The following is a 19,323-nucleotide window of genomic DNA, read 5'->3' as shown; positions in this document are numbered from 1 at the left end:
ATGTTAAAGCTAAAGCTAAGCCTGTCGACATACACATGACTCTTTCATGTATTTGTGAGCCACTAAGCTAAATTGATTTAAGACCAAGCACTGGTATGTTGGTTAAAACAATCAGAATACATAGGTATTTGGGTTAAAAGTTAAAGAGAGGTAAAAATGTATTTGAACATGCATTTCATATTGTTTTGAATTGTCATTCAGAGAGAATAACCGAGTAAATGATGAAGTATTCTTGTTTCCCATGTAAAGATCGTGGTATTGCAGCTTGAACACACAGACGGTTTTACTGTTATTTCTGTTGTATATAGAGAATGGTGATGCTGCAAATTAAAAATACATGTGATTGTATAAATAAATATGGCAGAAGCGAGGCAAAGAGAAACTTCACCAGTCGTCTCTGTCTCATCATTTCCCTGTTTTGCAGGAACATTTAATCTGTTTTACCGGCCCAAACTCTGGGTCGGTTACAGATTCTTGGTGGCCCGTACGGGGATTGGTTCCACATCATCAATGGAGCTGATCCTCACACATCCGTAAGACCTGCTGCGGAGCTGATGGTCCAAGGAGAGTTGGTGTAAAGCGAAGGAGCTGCTATCCACTACAGAGGGAAGATCCAGTTTAGAACTACCCATCGCAGAGCAACGAGGAGGACATCATGGCTGACGGCGTAAGGAAGAGCCTGGTGTGGGACATCAGGAAGGGCCTTTTCGCGCTGATGCCGGATCAGCTTTTTGAGATTGCTGCAAAGGTGGGTCCAGTACCAGGCAAGGATCTGTCAGAGCTGTCAAGTGATGATGCAGAAGGAAGCTTCGAGTACATCAACTCCTTCATCTACAGCAAGGCAATGTTAGAAGCTGAGGACAGTGGGATGGGGGAATTGTTAGCGCTAAAGGACATGGTAGATGAACTTCTGAATCCTACCGACAACCAGACCAGTGCCGTGGAGACAGATGTGGAAACACGGACGCCAGAGCGTGCACCCCACCCTACCTCAGAGCCCAGCCAGTTCAATGCAGCTCAAGTAAACATGGATCAGTCTAACTCTAGCCTTAACATCCCACAAGAAGAACTCCTTAAAATGATTTCGGACTATGAGAAGGTTGGTAGGACATTGCAAGGTTTAGTAAAAACTCCTGCACTACAGCAAGCTCAAGAACAACTCACCTCACAAAGTAATGTTAGACCTCCCCCAGGCCCTGTAGTTTCCCTCAAAGACCTACCTTATCTTCCGAGACGTGAGTTCAAGGTTCAGGGAGGCCAAGTAGGAGATCACATGTCAGACATCAGCTACAACAGTGTGTGTAGGCAGATAGAGGAGGGTCTAAAAGAGAATTTTACAGAATCTGAGATTGTTAGAGGGGTGTTAAAAATAATTAAACCAGGCAGTTTCAAGGACATGTTAGTTAATAAAGATGACATGACAGTTGCCGGGTTAAAAGGATTCCTGCAGTCCCATCTTGGAGAAAGGAGTAGTACAGAGCTGTTCCAGGAACTGATTTGTGCCAAACAGAGAGAAAATGAAACAACACAACAATTTCTCTACCGCATAATTGGCCTAAAACAAAGAGTTCTTTTTGAGTCCAAAAAGACTGATTCTGAGATTAAATATACCCCAGAAACAGTTCAAGGTGTCTTCTTGCACACAGTTTATCAGGGGATCGGACATAAGGACAATGATATTAGAAGAGAGCTGAAGCCCTTGCTGGCGAACCAGTCAGTGACAGATGAGATGATTCTGAAACATGCAATGAAAGTGACCAGTGAAGAATCTGAGCGTCACCGGAGATTAGGTTCCACACCCCGAGCAAAACAGTTCAGTGCTCATGTTGCCCATGTGGATGAGGGGAAAGTCAAACTAACAAAGAGAGAGGTTGCAGATCAAAAGTCAACAGCCGACACAGTAAAGCAACTGGAAGAGAAGATTGATGCACTCACTAGAGTAGTAGATTCACTCGCAGAAAAAATGAAGAAAGAGTCTTCTAGCAGTACAGCTAGACCAGCTGCAACAAAGACTGAGAGACTTTATGCATGTTCTACATGTTCACAGGTGGGCTCTAAAAATTGTAACCACTGCTTCTCATGCGGCGAAGAGGGCCATAGAGCAATTGGCTGCCTCAAACGTCCAAAGCAGCCGGGAAACGAGGGCCGGTTGCTGCGGAGGGACCAGCTGTGACCGGGACAACATCGGAGTCCCACCTTGACACAGAGACTGAATCATGTGACAACACCAAAGTGCACCAAGCTAAACTCAAGAGACAGAAATCCAAGAAGAGCAAAAATGAGCCACTAAAAACCGCTGTAAGCAACAGAGAGCCAATAGTAAGACTAATAGGAAAAAAAGCAACAACAAAATGCCTTCTTAATGGGTTAACTGTGACCGCTCTTGTAGATACAGGGGCTCAGGTTAGCTTGATAGACCGAGCTTGGAAAAATAAATACATTCCAGATGTCAATGTTCGTCCGATAGCAGAGCTCATAGAGTTAACTGACTATGGGAAAGTGCCAAAGATTTATGCAGTTAATGGGGAATCTCTTCCATTTGATGGGTGGGTAATATTAACTGTAAATTTGCCAGGCAATGAAGACCCAGAGCTTTCCATGAACGTGCCGTTTCTAATTAGCTCAGTGCCCTTAGACACACCACTCATAGGGTTCAATGTGGTGGAAGTGTTAATCCAGGGAAGCCCAGCACAGGCTGCTTCTAACTTAGCTAAGCTACTTGGGGGTGCACTGTCTATTCCAGTCGATGAAGCACAGGGAATGGTACATTTCATCCAGACACATCAGGAGAACACAGCTCAGGGGCGCTTGAGGGTGGGTTACAGAGACACAGTAATTCCTGCTGGCAGCACAACCTGGGTAAAGTGTAAAGTCCCACCACAGCTTGACCCAAGTGAACGTTTAGTCTTGTTTGAGCCTGAAGAGAGTTCTGTCCAGTTGCAGCAGTTAGGATTAGGAGAGGGACTCTTAGAGATCCAGCCCGGCAAACTACCTTATGTAGCTGTGCCTGTAGAAAACCACACTAGACATGACATTGTTCTAACAAGAAAGACTGCTATTGGTAGCGTCCAGGCAATTAAGAAGGTGATAGAGACAGATTCACCCATTGAAAACGACGCTAAAGTAGAGGCAACTACTGTTTGTCAGGCAGAGACAGGTTCCCCTAGAACTTTGTGGCAGCCACCAGTAGATCTAGGCCATCTTGAGAAACAGCAGCAAGACATTGTGGAAAAGATGTTATGGGAGGAGTCAGGCGCTTTCGCTAAAGATGCTCATGACATTGGTTGTATTCCTAGTTTGCACATGTCACTCAACCTCAAAGATGACATCCCAGTGCAGAGGGCCTATTCCTCTGTCCCAAAGCCTTTGTTCTCCGAAGTGAAGGAGTACATTCAGGACCTCCTGGCCAAGGGGTGGATTGTTAAATCCAGGTCACCGTATGCTGCTCCAGTCGTCTGTGTCCGAAAAAAAGACGGCTCGTTACGCCTTTGTATAGACTACCGTCTGCTGAATCAGAAGACCATTCCGGATAAACACCCTCTTCCTCGGATCCAAGACCTGACCGACACTCTGGGGGGGCATTCATGGTTCAGTATCCTTGATCAGGGAAAGGCGTACCACCAGGGCTTCATGGCGGAGGGCTCACGTCACCTCACAGCCTTCGTCACCCCCTGGGGCCTTTATGAGTGGGTACGAATACCCTTCGGCCTCTCCAATGCACCTGCGGCTTTTCAAAGAAGCATGGAGGAGATGTTAGATTCGCTCAGGGACAATTGTTGTATCCCATACCTGGACGACATCTTATGCTATGCACCAACATTTGAAGAGCATGTTGAGGGTGTGAGACAAGTTTTAAGAGCACTCCAGAGGCACGGAGTAAAACTAAGACCCGAAAAATGCGAACTGTTTCGCAAAGAAGTAAGGTATGTTGGCCGCCTTGTATCTGCAGAAGGGGTAAGGATTGATCCAAAAGACTTAGAGGCAGTAGAATCCCTAAAAACTAAGACACCTCAAACAGTTGGTGATATAAGGCGTCTACTTGGCTTCTTAAGCTACTACAGAAGCTACGTCCAAGACTTTTCGAGGATTGCAAAACCTATCTATGAACTGTTAAAAGTAAAACCGGACATGCCAACCTTCCCATCGCGCCAACTGAAGACTAAAGGTCCCCAGTTGTCATCCAAGGCCCCCGTTGAATGGACTAGTGAACACCAGCATGTACTTGAACAGCTAATTACCATGCTTACGAGTCCCCCAGTTTTGGCCTACCCAGATTTTAACTCACCGTTCTGCCTCCACACAGATGCCTCAGAACAGGGCCTCGGTGCTGTTCTTTACCAGCGCCAGGATGGAAAATTACGGGTAATAGCGTATGGGTCCAGGACATTGTCACCAGCAGAAAAGAATTATTGTCTCCATAGCGGCAAGCTAGAATTTCTGGCACTTAAATGGGCAGTGTGTGAGCGTTTTAGAGACTATCTGTACTATGCTCCACACTTTACCGTCTATACAGATAATAATCCATTGACCTACGTTATGAGTACTGCCAAGCTTAATGCCGTGGGCCATCGCTGGGTCGGGGAACTGTCAGACTTTCACTTTGAGATCAAATACAGGCCTGGCCGGGCCAATGTTGATGCTGACACATTGTCCCGTCTCCCTCTTAACATTGACATGTATGTGGGTGAGTGCACTGAAGAGTTATCACCTGAGGTGGTCCAAGCAGCCTGGGGTGGAGCTAGAGCAGCTCGAGAAAGTGATGTTGCATGGATTGCTGCCCTAACTATCGCTGAAAATGCAGCCCGGGAGCCACATCCAGTTTTCCCTGCAATCGACCAAGATGAGCTAGCTCAAGCACAAAGAGAAGACAAAACGGTTGGAGAAATAATGAGGCTAAAGGAGAAAATGACAGTCTTAACAAATGACATCAGAAACACAGTGACTAAAACAACGAGGAAAATGTTGCAGGAGTGGGACAAATTACATTTCAAAAACGGACTGATGTATAGACAGACAGGTGAAAGGCAACAACTAATCCTCCCTGCAAAGTACAAAGAGACGGTGTTAAAGCACCTGCATGATAACATGGGACATATCGGCACAGAGAGAGTACTGGCACTGGTGAGAGAGAGGTTCTACTGGCCGTACATGAAACGGGACATAGAAAGCTATGTTACCAGGAAGTGCCGATGTATCATTAGCAAGAAGCCAACAACCCAAGTACGTGCTCCAATGGGCACCATCACATCCACCTCGCCTTTGGACCTGGTCTGCATCGACTATCTCCACCTGGAGCCCAGCCGGGGGGGATATGAATACATTCTTGTCGTCGTGGACCACTTCACCAGGTTTGCCCAGGCGTACCCCACCAAAAACAAGTCTGGGAAGACAGCAGCTGAGCGAATCTTTGGAGAGTTCATTCCGCGCTTTGGGTACCCAGCACGACTTCACCACGACCAAGGGCGCGAGTTTGAAAATGAACTTTTCAAGACACTGAGGGAGAAATCAGGTACTGGACACTCGAGAACATCCCCATATCATCCTCAAGGTAATCCTGCCGAGAGGTTTAACAGGACACTTTTACAAATGTTAAGAACGCTAGGTGAAAAAGAAAAGGGGAATTGGAAGGATCATTTGCCACACATAGTTCACGCTTACAACTGTACGCGCCATGAATCCACAGGTTTTTCCCCCCATTTTCTACTGTTTGGGCATCACCCGCGCCTTCCTGTAGACATTTTATTTGGTCTAGTTGGGGAGAAGCAGATAATGTCACACAAAAGCTACACAGACAGGTGGGCGAAAAGAATGACAGAAGCGTACAGGATAGCCAGTGAAAAAAGTAGGTTGTCTAGTATCAAAAACAAGTCTTTCTATGATAAAAAGCTGAGGGGTGTAGTGTTACAGCCTGGTGATAGGGTCCTCGTAAGGAACTGCAGTGAACGTGGGGGACCAGGGAAGCTGCGATCTTACTGGGAGAAAACCATTTATTTGGTTAAAGGGCAAATAGGTGATAATCCAGTTTATGCAGTCTATTCGGAGGGCAGTGATGGAAGTAAAACCAGGGTCCTACACCGTAACCTCCTATTACTGGTTAACGACCTCCCAGTTGAGGCTCCGCCTCCGAGATCTGAGCAGGCACCTAAGAAACCGATTAGACAGAGAGAAGCGGAGTTAAGTGAACAAAACAGACAGAAAAGCGATTCTAGTGACTCAGAATCGGATGAGGATGCAGGAGGGTACTGGTTTAGGTTCCCCAGAGAGGCTAGACATGTTGAAAGAGACATCCATTATAGTCAATCTGGCGTACCCCCAACAAGCCAAAGCCCTGAGGGCCACAGGAACCGCTTCCAGTTACCAACTAGAGACAGTGAAAGAGAAAGAACCTCCAGCGAACATGAACAGACAGGAATAGACAGTCAGATGCCCCCTGTCCCTGAGGTACAGGCACAGCCGAATTGTCTGGAAGAAGAAGGTGAAAGGTCCACTTTACCTGGGCAAGCGCTACCACAGATACCAGCAGGTGACCCACAGACTGAGTTAAGAAGGTCAGCCCGAGAAAGGAGACCTAGACAAGTGTTTACTTATGAGTCACTGGGAGAACCGGCTCTACAGCCACAGGCCATAGTATCTGCACTAGCTGCGCCATTCTTTCCATACCAGCCATGGACACTAACACCTTTTGTACCATTTAGCCCAGGGTTTGCATCTTGTGTGCCTTATCCAGTTGGGCCATATACTTACCCTGCACATATGCCATGTTGAGTATTTGACTGTATTACTTTTGAAAATGTTTGTATTTTTGAATGTCAGGAGCCATTTCCATTTGTCAGGGAGCGTGTGACACACTAATGTGTGGTCACATCAGGAGTAGTACTTGTTAAAAGAAAGAGAGACTTGTCACCGAAGTGAACCATGTGTAATGAGGTAGTTGCACCCCCCAGCCTCCGGGTGGCGCATTGTTCAGTGAGACAGAATAGCGAGGTCATAGGTCCTCCTCTCCAATATGGCAGAAGCGAGGCAAAGAGAAACTTCACCAGTCGTCTCTGTCTCATCATTTCCCTGTTTTGCAGGTTTGTAACCGGTAAAACTATAGTAAAACGGTTGTAAAATATTGATAAGAAACATAGCTAAATGTGGGGGTATAAATCAGCGGGTAAACGCTGTTATTGGTTACGTTTTATGAAGTAGAAGGACTGAAAAAATGCCAAAGCCCAGCCAGCCGCGGGCGCCATTTTGGTTTCCTTTCTTCACTTATTTCGGGTCGTTTAGCTGAATAAGCTCCTTGTTGTGTCCTGATATTGTGAATATGAATGTTAATCTGCTGTTGGCAGTGAAAAACGACTGTTTACTGGTTCTGAAAAGTGATTTTGAGAATGTTAAAGCTAAAGCTAAGCCTGTCGACATACACATGACTCTTTCATGTATTTGTGAGCCACTAAGCTAAATTGATTTAAGACCAAGCACTGGTATGTTGGTTAAAACAATCAGAATACATAGGTATTTGGGTTAAAAGTTAAAGAGAGGTAAAAATGTATTTGAACATGCATTTCATATTGTTTTGAATTGTCATTCAGAGAGAATAACCGAGTAAATGATGAAGTATTCTTGTTTCCCATGTAAAGATCGTGGTATTGCAGCTTGAACACACAGACGGTTTTACTGTTATTTCTGTTGTATATAGAGAATGGTGATGCTGCAAATTAAAAATACATGTGATTGTATAAATAAATATGGCAGAAGCGAGGCAAAGAGAAACTTCACCAGTCGTCTCTGTCTCATCATTTCCCTGTTTTGCAGGAACATTTAATCTGTTTTACCGGCCCAAACTCTGGGTCGGTTACACCTACAGCATATTTTGCATTTGCATGATGCAGCGCCTTGCCGTGTGCCAGCCTGACACTTGGTGAGACACTGATTCTTTTCACAAATAAGCTGGCAGAGACGATTTTAACTTTATACGCAGTGTTAGCTCCAGTCATGAGAGCAAATTCGTCTTTAGAGCGCACAAATTTCAGCGACAGATCGATTCCATTAAGTAATAATTTTTCTTGAAAAAACAGGTCTGCGTGTACTGGAGCAATCAATTCAACAATACTGCTATTCGCTGTATAAGTACCTCTGGTCACCAGACCCTGGCTCTCCCCTTCTATACATGTATCATTCATGTGCGAGGCTGTGTCTGTACAGAATAAAGCGCTGCTGAACTGTGTGTCTAAAGTCTGCTTATTATAATTGATAAGACATTCTATTATGCCTCTGTATGGATACGTGTTGGATGATTGGCTAATCAAGCGATCCCCCAAATTTACATCTACCTGACTAAATAAGGTGCAACCTGGATAATTAACAAGTCCCACGTTTGTGTCACGGGGTGGAGAGGGACAAGTTACCTAAGATATTTTTATTGTGCATGTTTGGTTTTGTTTTTACTTTCTTTAATATTTTAATATTGTATAGTGTTCTATTCTTGGTTTTATTGCATGTTTTATGGTATTCATCGGTGACTTGTCCTGGAAAGTCTCCGCCCCTCCTTGATTATGAACCCGACACACCTGTGAGGTCCCGGGGGCCAATAAGAGTGATGGGAGACGAGAGAGAGGAGATTGATGGTGGAGTGAGGACTGAGAGAGTGAACGGTATCAGGCGGTGGCGGTGCCACAAGCCCAGACGGGCTGGTGCCGGTTGGTGTGCCACAGGAAAGCGGTGGCAACCGGAACAGAAACATCGATAGGGCGGCGAGACGCCGCCGGGTTTTCCCTTCTTCTAAGGCGGCTAGAGTTGGCTAATGCAGGCACCAGCGCGCAGAGGCACCAGCGCGCAGAGAGCAACAGTACCAGCGCAGAGAGCACCAGTGGAAGCCACGAGACGGCTGTGCCGATTTCCAGTTTTAAAGAAGCGGCGGGCGGAGTTGAGAGCTCTGCCCACCCGGGCATATCGGGCGTGAGTGCGAGAGGGAGGCGAGGACTCCGCTGGTTCCTTTGGTTATACCACCTGCTGGATTTCTTAGCTCCCTGGGACTTTTAGGTCGTGGCGCAGGCCACAGGACTTTTAATGTTATGCTTTATTGATTTTTACTGTGTTACCCCTTGGCCAAGGTTGTTTTAATTCATTTTACATTTTTAACTATTTAAATATAATAAATTATATTTTTAATCTTACAGTTTAAATTGTGTGCTTTCCCTTGGCGGCTCCACTGCTCTGCCCGTTTTGAGGAAGGTTTCCTTCCTTTAAAAAAAAAAAAACAAAACACAAAACACTGTGGAAATAAAATCAGCCTTTCCGCTCCGTTACATAATCATCCCTGCCTAAGTTTGTGCCGTCAGCATCTGTGATTCTTACTCGTGTGTAGATATAGGAATCGTTTAGATCCAGGTAATCCTCTCCGGACGATGAGATTTAAACTCGATTGGACCTCCGTCTGTGATTGCAGAAACTGGTGGAATTTCGATAAAGGTCGTTTTCTCTATGGACGTTTGTGTGTATGGGACAGTAAAAAGCTCGAGCTCTGTTTTTAGACATTCTCTGATTGGTTGTGTAACAGAGCCATTTAGAAGATGTCACATGCTGTAGTTTTTGAACGACTGGTTCTGGGTCTTTTCACTCCGCGTGGTTGTCTCCGTTTGGTGGCTTTCCTGGCAGGTTTTGTCGTTTTACGCTTTTTAGGCGGCGGCGTATCACGCATGCGTGCAGTGGGAGGGGTCTTAGAAGGTTTGGGTGTATACACATACAAGCTGTTGCCATCCTGCTCAGTAGATGTTGGCTTGGTTATGTTGGATATCACATCAGACACTATGCCTGATGCTGCTGTTTTTAGGTGGGGTTTGACTATGCTGACTCCTTTTTTAAACAATGGTACAGCAATTCTAAACAGGCTGCTGAACAAACCTCCCAGACCTGCGCCACATTGCGTGCTGGTCCCAATATAACCATTCAATTCTCCACCAGCCTGATTTAAATAATATCTTACAGATTTTGCTTCATCTGTGTTGTAGACAGACATCCTTATTTTTTAAAAATGGTGTCTTATGGGTCGGAAGTTGAACTTGACAAACACCTTCCCGTATAAAAAGGGTATGTGTTGATTTTGATCGTCTTTCAAATCAATTTCTATGTCATCGATTAAGGATTTCGAGACCTGTGTGTAGTGTGGGCTGTCAAACTGAAGAATGGCTCCCCGACGGTCATCGTCTGTTATATTTATTGCTCTTAATAGCCGCGCATGGGCGTCACCCACAAGCTGGTAATCAACGATATCTGCATAAATAAAAATGTTCTATTTTCCGCCGTATACGTCTGCAGGATGTGATGCGTATGTGTTTTTATAATGAAGTACAAACGGGTCTTCTGATTTGAATCCTAAGATTCCTGCCAGTCTCCCTCTAAATGTGAGAACTGTGCCCCTATAGGGCCCATAACACTAACATAGTTACTAACTTCACTGTATTGTGTTTTAATGTCGGTGTTATGTTTTAATGTTTTATTATCTGCGCCACAGATGCATAATGCCCCACAGACAGCTCAATCACGGTTATGGACAATGCTCCATTTGTGACTGGATCATAAATTTCCACTCGCGAATCTGATTGTGGAAAAGACAAGCATAGTCTTGGGTATTGAAATTCTATAACACCGACCTCATACGGTTCATTTAAAACAATAGGTGTTATAACCTCAGGATAAAAATGCTCGGAAACTCAAGTGCCAAGTGCCTCTTTTTTTCTGCCAAGTATTTTCTCTATTTTAAACCTTTTGTTTTTGTCAATAGTCACCTGCTGTGTATTCATAAAATACACCTTTCACTGCAGCTCCTGTGAGATCCTCCAGTTTGTATACGGGAGGGTCTCTTCCTAAACGCTCCTTTATGGTAAAGTACTCGTCTGTGTAGGTCTGATGGTAACCCTTTCAGAATATGCCTCGTAGTTTAGATATTCTCTCTGTATCGCCCACATTAAATTTAAAAGTCACCGGTTTTTGGGGTTTCATTTTGTACAGGGTGTTAAAGACTGCTTTCTCATTATCTTTGCACACCTCGGTGGGGTCATTTTGATAGAGCTGTGATAAGACAGGTTATAGGACTGTACAAGATCTTGGATCACATTAACATATCTTGGCGAGTTAACTGATGTTAAGTATTTCCACATTTACCCCTTTAAGGTGCGGTTAAAACGCTCTACCACACATGATTTCATTTCACTAAAGGTTGAAAAATGTGTGATGTTATGCTGCTCCATTAGTTTTTTAAATGTTTATTATAAAATTCCTTCCCTAAATCTGTTTGGAGTTTTTCAGGCACACGGCCCTCTCTCAGAATATCACCAAAAGCCTCAGCAACAGCCTGTCCTGTCTTGGTTTCAAGGCACCTAACCCATGCATACTTAGAAAACACATCTATGCATGTCAATAAGTACCTAACATTATCATCATCCGCAGAATATTCACGCATGTCAACCAAATCAGCTTGAAACTGTTTGTCAGTCCCGTTAACCAAAACTCTATTTCTGTATCCTTGCATTTCTGTATCCTTGCATTTCTGTGTCCTCTATCCTTGCAGGTTTATGAAGAGTATATGTGTCATCTCCTTTTAAAAACGCTCCACGTCAGGTAATGACGGCTTTAAGCCTGTTGCCTCACTGACAGCGATACGGAGCTTCTTTACACTTCCTAAACCCCCTGGGTGTGCAGGGTTGTGATATATTTTTCTCAGCGTGTTTTCCATAATCACTCTGACCAAACACAAACACAAATGACCAGAAAAAAGTGTTAGCATACGTTTTTATTTCATTTTCTGTGTAGTGCACAGTAAGGTTTTTATAACAGATGTGCATTAAATCTTGTGTCTCCCAGACCAGTAGTTTCCAATCATGTGGAGCAGCGCTGATTTAACTCCGCGGGTGTGATGATTGGTATTTAGCAGGTATCCGACATTCTCATCAGTGGTGCAAACAATGTGCGGCACTGATCTCAGTTCACACAGAAGACGCTCTGCAGTGCTGATGATTTGTGCTTCAGCCTCACTGACACTGTATGAGCAAACAAACAGACGGATGGCCGGGATGAATCGGGGCGTCCGGAGCTTTTCCATCACCTCATCATAGCAGGTCTCGAAGAAAAACACAGGCAGCTCAAACAGGCAACTGTGGTGTAACTGGCTGGGGTGACCGGATTGGCATCCATAACATATCTCCTGCACATACTCATTCAGTGCCGTCGACAGCAGGTGGAAGGTTGCGAGTTTAATGTTGAGTTCCGTTTCCTCAGACGGGTGTGATCCTGCAGAGTCCTGTGAGCATCCTGGAGAGGGGGGCGGAGTCGGTGGGGTCTGGATTAGCAGTGCTGGAGGGGGAGACTCTGAGCGGTCCACAATATGGCAGATGTTGTCTGTAAAAGAAATCCACGCATTGCATTTTTTTAAAAATATCGGGTTTAATGCCAACGTCTCTCACACATAGACAACCTACCTTTTGTTTTGTTTTTTTGTTTTTCTGTCCTCAAGGTTTTTGATGATTTTTGGCCTGAACATGGCAGAAGGTAAACCAATCTTCGGGCCATGTGCGAGCTGATCATATACAAGACGCTTCCTAATATTCTCATAAGAAGAGTTGACCTTGTCTCTCTTGATAGTCTTATCGACCTCATTAAACACCCGCTGCAGTGCTCTCCAGTCTGACCACTGAATAAAAAACAAATCCTTAAACTATGATAAACGTTCTTCAAGGGTGAGGGGGTATGGGTGCAACCTCCAGCTTTCAAGGCCCCAGAGTGAAACCTCTGTAACGTTGAGGTTTCACCCGGTGCAATTGTGGCTCTTGTAACTGTTGTGATATTTTGATACCATGGTAGCATTTACAGGATATTGTTTTATAGTGATATTATACAGGAAAACTGTTACTCAATAAGGCCCATTTACTAGTTGTTTTTCTCTTTCTCTGTAACCTAAGAATTAATGTGTAAGAATCACAGGCTGGTACCTCAAGGTTGAAAACACCACAGAGATCACTTCCTTACTCCCATCCTCCCTTCCTTATCTCTTAGAAAGGAGCTTGTTAAAGGCCAGGTGGTTCGTTTCAGAATTCACTAATGAAAGAACTCTGTATTCTGTGTCTAGGAGTGTATTTTGCTGGGATGATCATAAATTGTAGCTGAACTGATAAACTATACAAAGGATACTTCTTTGCTCACAAGGCAGGAAGACGTTCCCTTATTTGGTCTGTACCGGTTTGAACTGAGAATCTGTTGACAGACGAACCTTTTTCCTCTATATATACTGTTGTCTGATGAATAAACCTTTGAGTTGATTTTGGGAAAGCAACCCGTACAGTCTCTGTGTCGTTTTGTTCTCCCAGCTGCTCCCGACGTCGTAACTAACACGCTGAATGGCATATTTGACTGTTACTTGAGAATATTTCTTTGAGTTCTATAGGTTATGGACAATCTCTGCTGATAGGTGCTCACGCCTCGAAGGAAACCCGATCCACAGACGGAGATTTCTTTCAGTAACCATAAATGGTAAGCTGCTCTTTTGTCACACACTACATACACAATATATGTGTTTTAGTGCAAATTGTACATTGCTACATTGTTTTGAATTACCCTCGGCCCGCAGTATATGTGGGCACCTGTCAAAGGTCATTTGGATTTACCAGACCGCTTTGAAAACAACATGAAACAAATGAATGTCTTTGTTGAGCCATGACTGGATTTCTCCTTATCCTTCCTAAAGGCCGTTATAACCTTGCACTGCCAGTGGTGAGCTGCACCAGCTGTGACCTAATGTGGTCCCCCTCAGTTAAGGACTACCAGGGTGGTGGATATTGGCCTGGCACCTTAAATTTATGCACCCTGTTTTCAATGGATGTCTTTCAGTCTTTCTATGACATTAAGGTCATAAGTAGTTTACTGACAATTATTTAACATTTGAAATGAAAAGATCCGTCAGTCCATTCACATATATACTGTTCAGAGAAGGAATGTAGTTTAGAGCAAAGTGTAGTAGTGTGAAGTGGCTAAACACACTCACCAATTGTTCTAAAATAAACAATTTATCAAAACATTAACAGTCTTTCACACATACATACGGTTTATACACTATTTTAAAAAGAAGGGGTTGAAGACCTGATTGATTACAAAAAGTCTATTAAAATGTTCTGGGTAACCACAGAAATCTTAGTCAGTTATGTCTGAGAGAGAATGTTTATGACAGAAGTAATGCCAAAATCTCAACAAACCAAAGTTACATACATGCTAAAGAGAAAGATCAAACTGTGCTGAAATTAGGAAGTGGGCAATATAGGGCTTCCCCAGTGAAATAACTGATCTGAAATAATTGAGGCACAAATTAATAAATGACATACTAGTAATCCACAGAAGGGGAGGCCTCTGGGAAAATGTAGAAAATCAATGGGAATTTCTACAGTAGCACGAGTTACCAGTCAATACCAGTCCTGGTATTGGTTATGTTGAAGTGATGGGTTTTATAATTCATTTTTGGTCCACTGAAGGGATTGTTTTGTAACCCCAATATTGATATTTTGTAAATAAAAAATATGACCTCAATTAAACCTTTAAATTCCCTGCACTTGTCATAGATATCTACATGATGTCCAACAAATATACATCAAGTCCAAGGTTCTAATGTTGAACGCCATATTGATGTCCAGCTTAAATCATGGTTGGACCTCCAAATTGTTGGAAAAGTTCAAATGCAGTACAGACCTCCAGAATTGGTCATGGACCAACAGAACCAATATAGACACGATCTGTACATCTATCTGACTTTCTTTGTTTAGTTGGTAGCTAACTGAATTGTCTTACTTTTTTTTTTATAGATGAAAGAAAATGTCCCTGAAACATACAGTATGAAACAATGAGTGTCAGGTTTATATTTATAGTCTACATCACATTTAAGTGGTACCCATATGTCAATTTGTTTGAGCCTAAAACACAGACTACTCCATGACCCGAATGATTGTTTAATCCTTCCCATCAATACCTCTCAGTTCCACATCTCTAACTCATGTTATTCTCCATGCAGCTCTAACAGCAGTGGTCCAAACACAGCAGACTGTGCTGGCAGCAGTGGGAGAAGATGCTGAATTCAGCTGTCAGCTCTTGGACACTAAAGACGTCCTTCAGGTCACATGGCAGAAAATCTCACGTGATGTGGAGACAAATGTTGCCACCTACAGCAAGTACTATGGTCAGAGAGTGAATGATGGCTTTAACGATAAAGTCAAGTTTAAATACACTGGACTACAGAACTGCTCCATAGTCATCAGGAATGTGACGGAGCAGGATGAAGGATGCTATCACTGTCTGTTTAACACTTATCCTGAAGGCTCCTTCACTGGTAGAACCTGCTTCCAAGTCTATGGTAAGAACTTTTGCATTAATGTGTTTAAATGTGCTAGAAACTGATTTCCTTTCAACAACATATTCCTTGCAATATCTCCTGATCCTTCACAGAGCTGCATGAACCTGTTGTTGATGTCAGAGAGTCAAACTCTGCTGAAGAGTGGGTTGTTTCCTGTTCAGCCACTGGTCGACCTGCTCCCACTGTAACACTCTCACAACAACACCTCAGCTTCCCACAGTACAACACTGTCAGTGTGTCCAACACCAACGCTACATTCACTGTCACCACTACAGCTGTGCTCTCAGGTTCACGTAAACACAGCACACAGGTGGGATGTGCAGCACGAGTGCTCTCTGCTCCTCACAGAGAGGTGATGGAGACGATTCCTGAGGTCCAGCAGACGTCAGATTATCAGTGATGGTGAGAAACTGAGATGCAATAACAATGCATTGTGGTAGTATGCATTTTCTCTTTGATCAATAATTGATGTATTCATTTTGATCAGTGTCACATTTTTCCTGCTTTTTCAAGTTTCCTCCTGGATCATTGTATTAGCTGCAGTATTGGTGATGATGGTGTTTGTCAGTGTTGCTGCTCTGCAGTAGGCTACTCTTTAAAGAAAAAGACCAGATAACTTTCATTTTTCATTTCTTGTCATTTTTTTCTACACCAAAATCTATCCAATAATATCTGCTTAACATTTTCTACTTGTGATTTAGTTATTAATTCTTTGCTTCATGATTCAATCGGTCTTTGTCTAGTATTACATTTTATGTTTCCCATTTAATCCCACTGGCTTTAAAGTGTTTCACCAGATTTTTACGAAGTATTTCCAGTCTTTTGTTGTCTCTGTCCCAAATGTTCTGAAATGTGTTGCATGTATTAAAAGAAGTTGGACCAAAAAATGTACTATGTACTTACAAACTTACATTTATGAAAGCTGAACAAACATTGATATACTTGACTTTTGTAACAGTGAAAAGGCGATCTGTTTTTATTGATAAATATATATGTTTGCATTACTGTTATTTAGATTGCCATGTTAGAACGTAGCAAACAACATTGTTTGTTCCTCTATGGTTTCTTTATTTTTACAAATCTAAATGTTTTTGGTCAAAAGATTAATAATTTCATATTGAGGTCAGATGGTCAGCAGTTTTGATGTTTTTGCAGAGATTTTATTTTTTGCAAAATAGCACAAGTAAACATTAAAAGTAGTTCCTAAATCAAGGCATTTATTATTAAGGCGGCCATTATTATGGCCCTGTGTGGAAAAAGTGATTGCCCCCTAAACCTAATAACTGGTTGGGCCACCCTGAGTAGAAACATCTGCAATAAAGTGTTTGGGATAACTGGCAATGAGTCCTTTACGAGGTGGTGGAAGAATTTCTGCCCACTCATCTTTGCAAAATTGTTGTAATTCAGCCACACTGGAGGGTTTTTGAGTATGAACCACCTTTCCAAGGTCTCAGCTCCTCAATCAGATTCACGTATGAACTTTGGCTAAGCCATTCCAAAGTCTTTCTTTTGTTTTACTTAAGCTGCTTAGAGGTGGACTTGTTGGTGTGCTTTGGATCAAGTGCACTTCAGCTTGTGGTTGTGAACAGATGGCCAGACATTCTCCTTCAGGATCCCAGAAACTGGATTCTGTTCATCTTGACGTTGCATCTCCAGACTGAGAGATCTCAATTACTTTGTTTCTTATTTGCTTCTGAATTTCCTTGGATTGCGCCATGATGTGTAGTTTTTGAGGATCTTTTGGTCTACTCTACTTTGTCAGACAGGTCCTGTTTAAGTGATTGATTCAGCACAGGTTTGGCAGTAATCGGGCCTGGCTATGACTATGGAAAAATTGTATATTTTCTATTGATAAATGCAAATATTTTATGTCTGTTATGTGCATTGCCGTGTGGAGAATATAAGGAAAACAATTGTGTGGTTTACATTGTTTCTTCCTCTTAGATTTCTTGATTTTTTTTAAAAATTGCAATAACTTTATGTTAATTTCAGTGCACTTTCACATTTCTTTAAATTCAAACTACAGTCCTGTGAATAACTAGAAACACTTCTAGCAGCACAAATGTGAGCTAATTGTTTTCTGCTTGACTTTATCAGTCTCTCATATTGTTGTGAAGGAATGTTGGCCCACTCTTCATTACAACGTTGCTTCAGTTCTTTGAGCTTTGTGGGCATTTATTTAAGCACAGCTCTCTGAATGTCCCAGGTTGAGGTCTGCACTTTGCTTTTCAGCTATTCTGCTGTAGATTTGCTGCTGTGTTTGGGATCATTGTTCGACTGCAAGACCTAAACTTTACCTATTAAACAGTTAACTCTGTATTTTACACTTTATGTGAATATTGTTGCAGATTTCAATTATTAATGTTTTTATAACTTTGTTCTTTCTTATATTTAATATTATACAATATTTATACTTCATGTCTCTGTCTTCTTTTGAACACTCCAGCACAGCATCACTATAACTTTGTCCTCACTGACAATAAAGCTGTTTTATATATTTCATTGCAAATGTTTCAAGCAATTTGTAGCTGTATCTTAAGATATTTTGTTAATAATATAGTATTTTATATTGTTTTTCCCCCATATTTGAGAAATATTTAACATGTAAAAGTCTGTTTATGTACAATTTGGTGATATTAGCCCTGATTATTGGAGGAACTTGTACATGAAGCAGATTTCTGAGACTTCAGATTTGAAGGTTGTTGTCATATAATCTAAATGATGGCAGATTAACGTTCCCTACCTCTGTCCTACAACCACAGGACTCCTTTGCATTCGACTGATAGAAATTTCAAGCTCAGTGTTAATGAAGATTTCAAAGGCCTTAGTGCAGGGGTAGGGAACGTCTAAAACCTGCAGGGACACCGGCCCTCGAGGCCTGGAGTTCCCTACCGCTGCCTTAGTGTGAAAGGAATGAAGCTGTAGCGCCTCCCAGTGGTTGAAAAGAGGTACACAAGAGGTTTTTGCAACCTGCTGTTTAATGAAGGTAATCAGCTGGGACAAAGGTACATTATGAGAATAATATCTCTGACAAACCTCTACCTCAATTAAAAGATGCATTTTGATTTACATGAATGCATTTCATCTTCTCTGCAAAGGCTACACAACCTTCTTTGCCATTTGAGTGTGTCCAGTCCAGCTGAAACCAGCTCATTACTGATGGCATGAAAACGATCTGTGAGGTAACATTTTTACTGTCATTCATTCCTGTTGAAAACTTGTCACGTGTTTGCTTAGGTTCTTCTCAGTAATCCTCCCGTATCCTGTGTAAAAACTACCCGAGCTTAAAGTATACAGACTGCCGGGAGGGGCGAGACGGGAATTTTCATTGCATATATATATATATATATTAAAATACAGATAGCAGCAGCCACGAAAACATAGGCAAGAGAGAGCATAGCAGTGTCGTAGATGTAGCCAAATAAGACAGATAAATTAAGATGGAAAATCCCCAAAACAAAACCCAATCTTTAGTGTGGGAGCATTTCCATGTCATTCCCAAAGGTGTAATTATTTTCAGCGACTGCAAACTGAACACAAACTTTTCATAACTGAGTTTGTTTCTTCAGTTGTATTTTGGTAATGCTGTTGTACAGCAGGGAAGCAAACACAAGTGCTAACGCTAACAACATCCAATCAGGATTTATTGGTTAGATCAAAGCTAACATCTGCATTACATGTGAGCACTACACATGTTATTTAACATATATAACGTATAAGATTTTTACATCTTTCTCTTTCCCTCGAGAAGAACTGCTAAAACTGTAGAAATAACATTACAGAAAAGCAGGACATGCTCAAGCAAAACATTATAGAAAGTCTGTCACGGTTCTGGGTCAGTTTGACCCAGTATTTTGAGTTGTCATGTTTTTGCAGGTTTAGTTTAGTTCCATGTGTCATTTTCTGTCTCTCTCTCTCTATGTCGAGTCTGCGTCTTAGTGTGATGGTTT

General features: G+C 42.5%; 1 protein-coding gene across 1 annotated transcript; it reads left to right on the top strand.

The window, feature by feature from the left end:
* The first annotated feature begins 14,866 nt into the window (after positions 1–14,866).
* LOC147336318 (OX-2 membrane glycoprotein-like) lies at positions 14,867–17,855 on the top strand. The gene is made up of 3 exons (XM_086286174.1): positions 14,867–14,910; positions 15,000–15,373; positions 15,466–17,855. The coding sequence occupies exons 1-3, from the start codon at positions 14,867–14,869 to the stop codon at positions 15,771–15,773; spliced, it is 726 nt and encodes a 241-aa protein (XP_086142300.1). The 3' UTR covers positions 15,774–17,855.
* Positions 17,856–19,323: the final 1,468 nt, after the last annotated feature.

Source organism: Aulonocara sp. 'chitande type north' Nkhata Bay, linkage group LG3 (genome assembly GCF_057382095.1).
Source record: "Aulonocara sp. 'chitande type north' Nkhata Bay isolate Kocher_YH1m ecotype deep benthic linkage group LG3, A_spYH_male_GT1.1, whole genome shotgun sequence".
NCBI lineage: Eukaryota > Metazoa > Chordata > Actinopteri > Cichliformes > Cichlidae > Aulonocara > Aulonocara sp. 'chitande type north' Nkhata Bay.
This window is presented reverse-complemented; position numbering and strand designations above follow the sequence as displayed.

What these genes read in the sequence shown, in the direction of transcription:
- LOC147336318 (XM_086286174.1), top strand. Translation starts at nt 14,867, where the DNA reads ATGAGTGTCAGGTTTATATTTATAGTCTACATCACATTTAAGTG. An exon ending in GTCTACATCACATTTAAGTG is followed by an intron (nt 14,911 to 14,999) that starts GTACCCATATGT and finishes AATACCTCTCAG; the next exon opens with TTCCACATCTCTAACTCATG. An exon ending in AACCTGCTTCCAAGTCTATG is followed by an intron (nt 15,374 to 15,465) that starts GTAAGAACTTTT and finishes GATCCTTCACAG; the next exon opens with AGCTGCATGAACCTGTTGTT.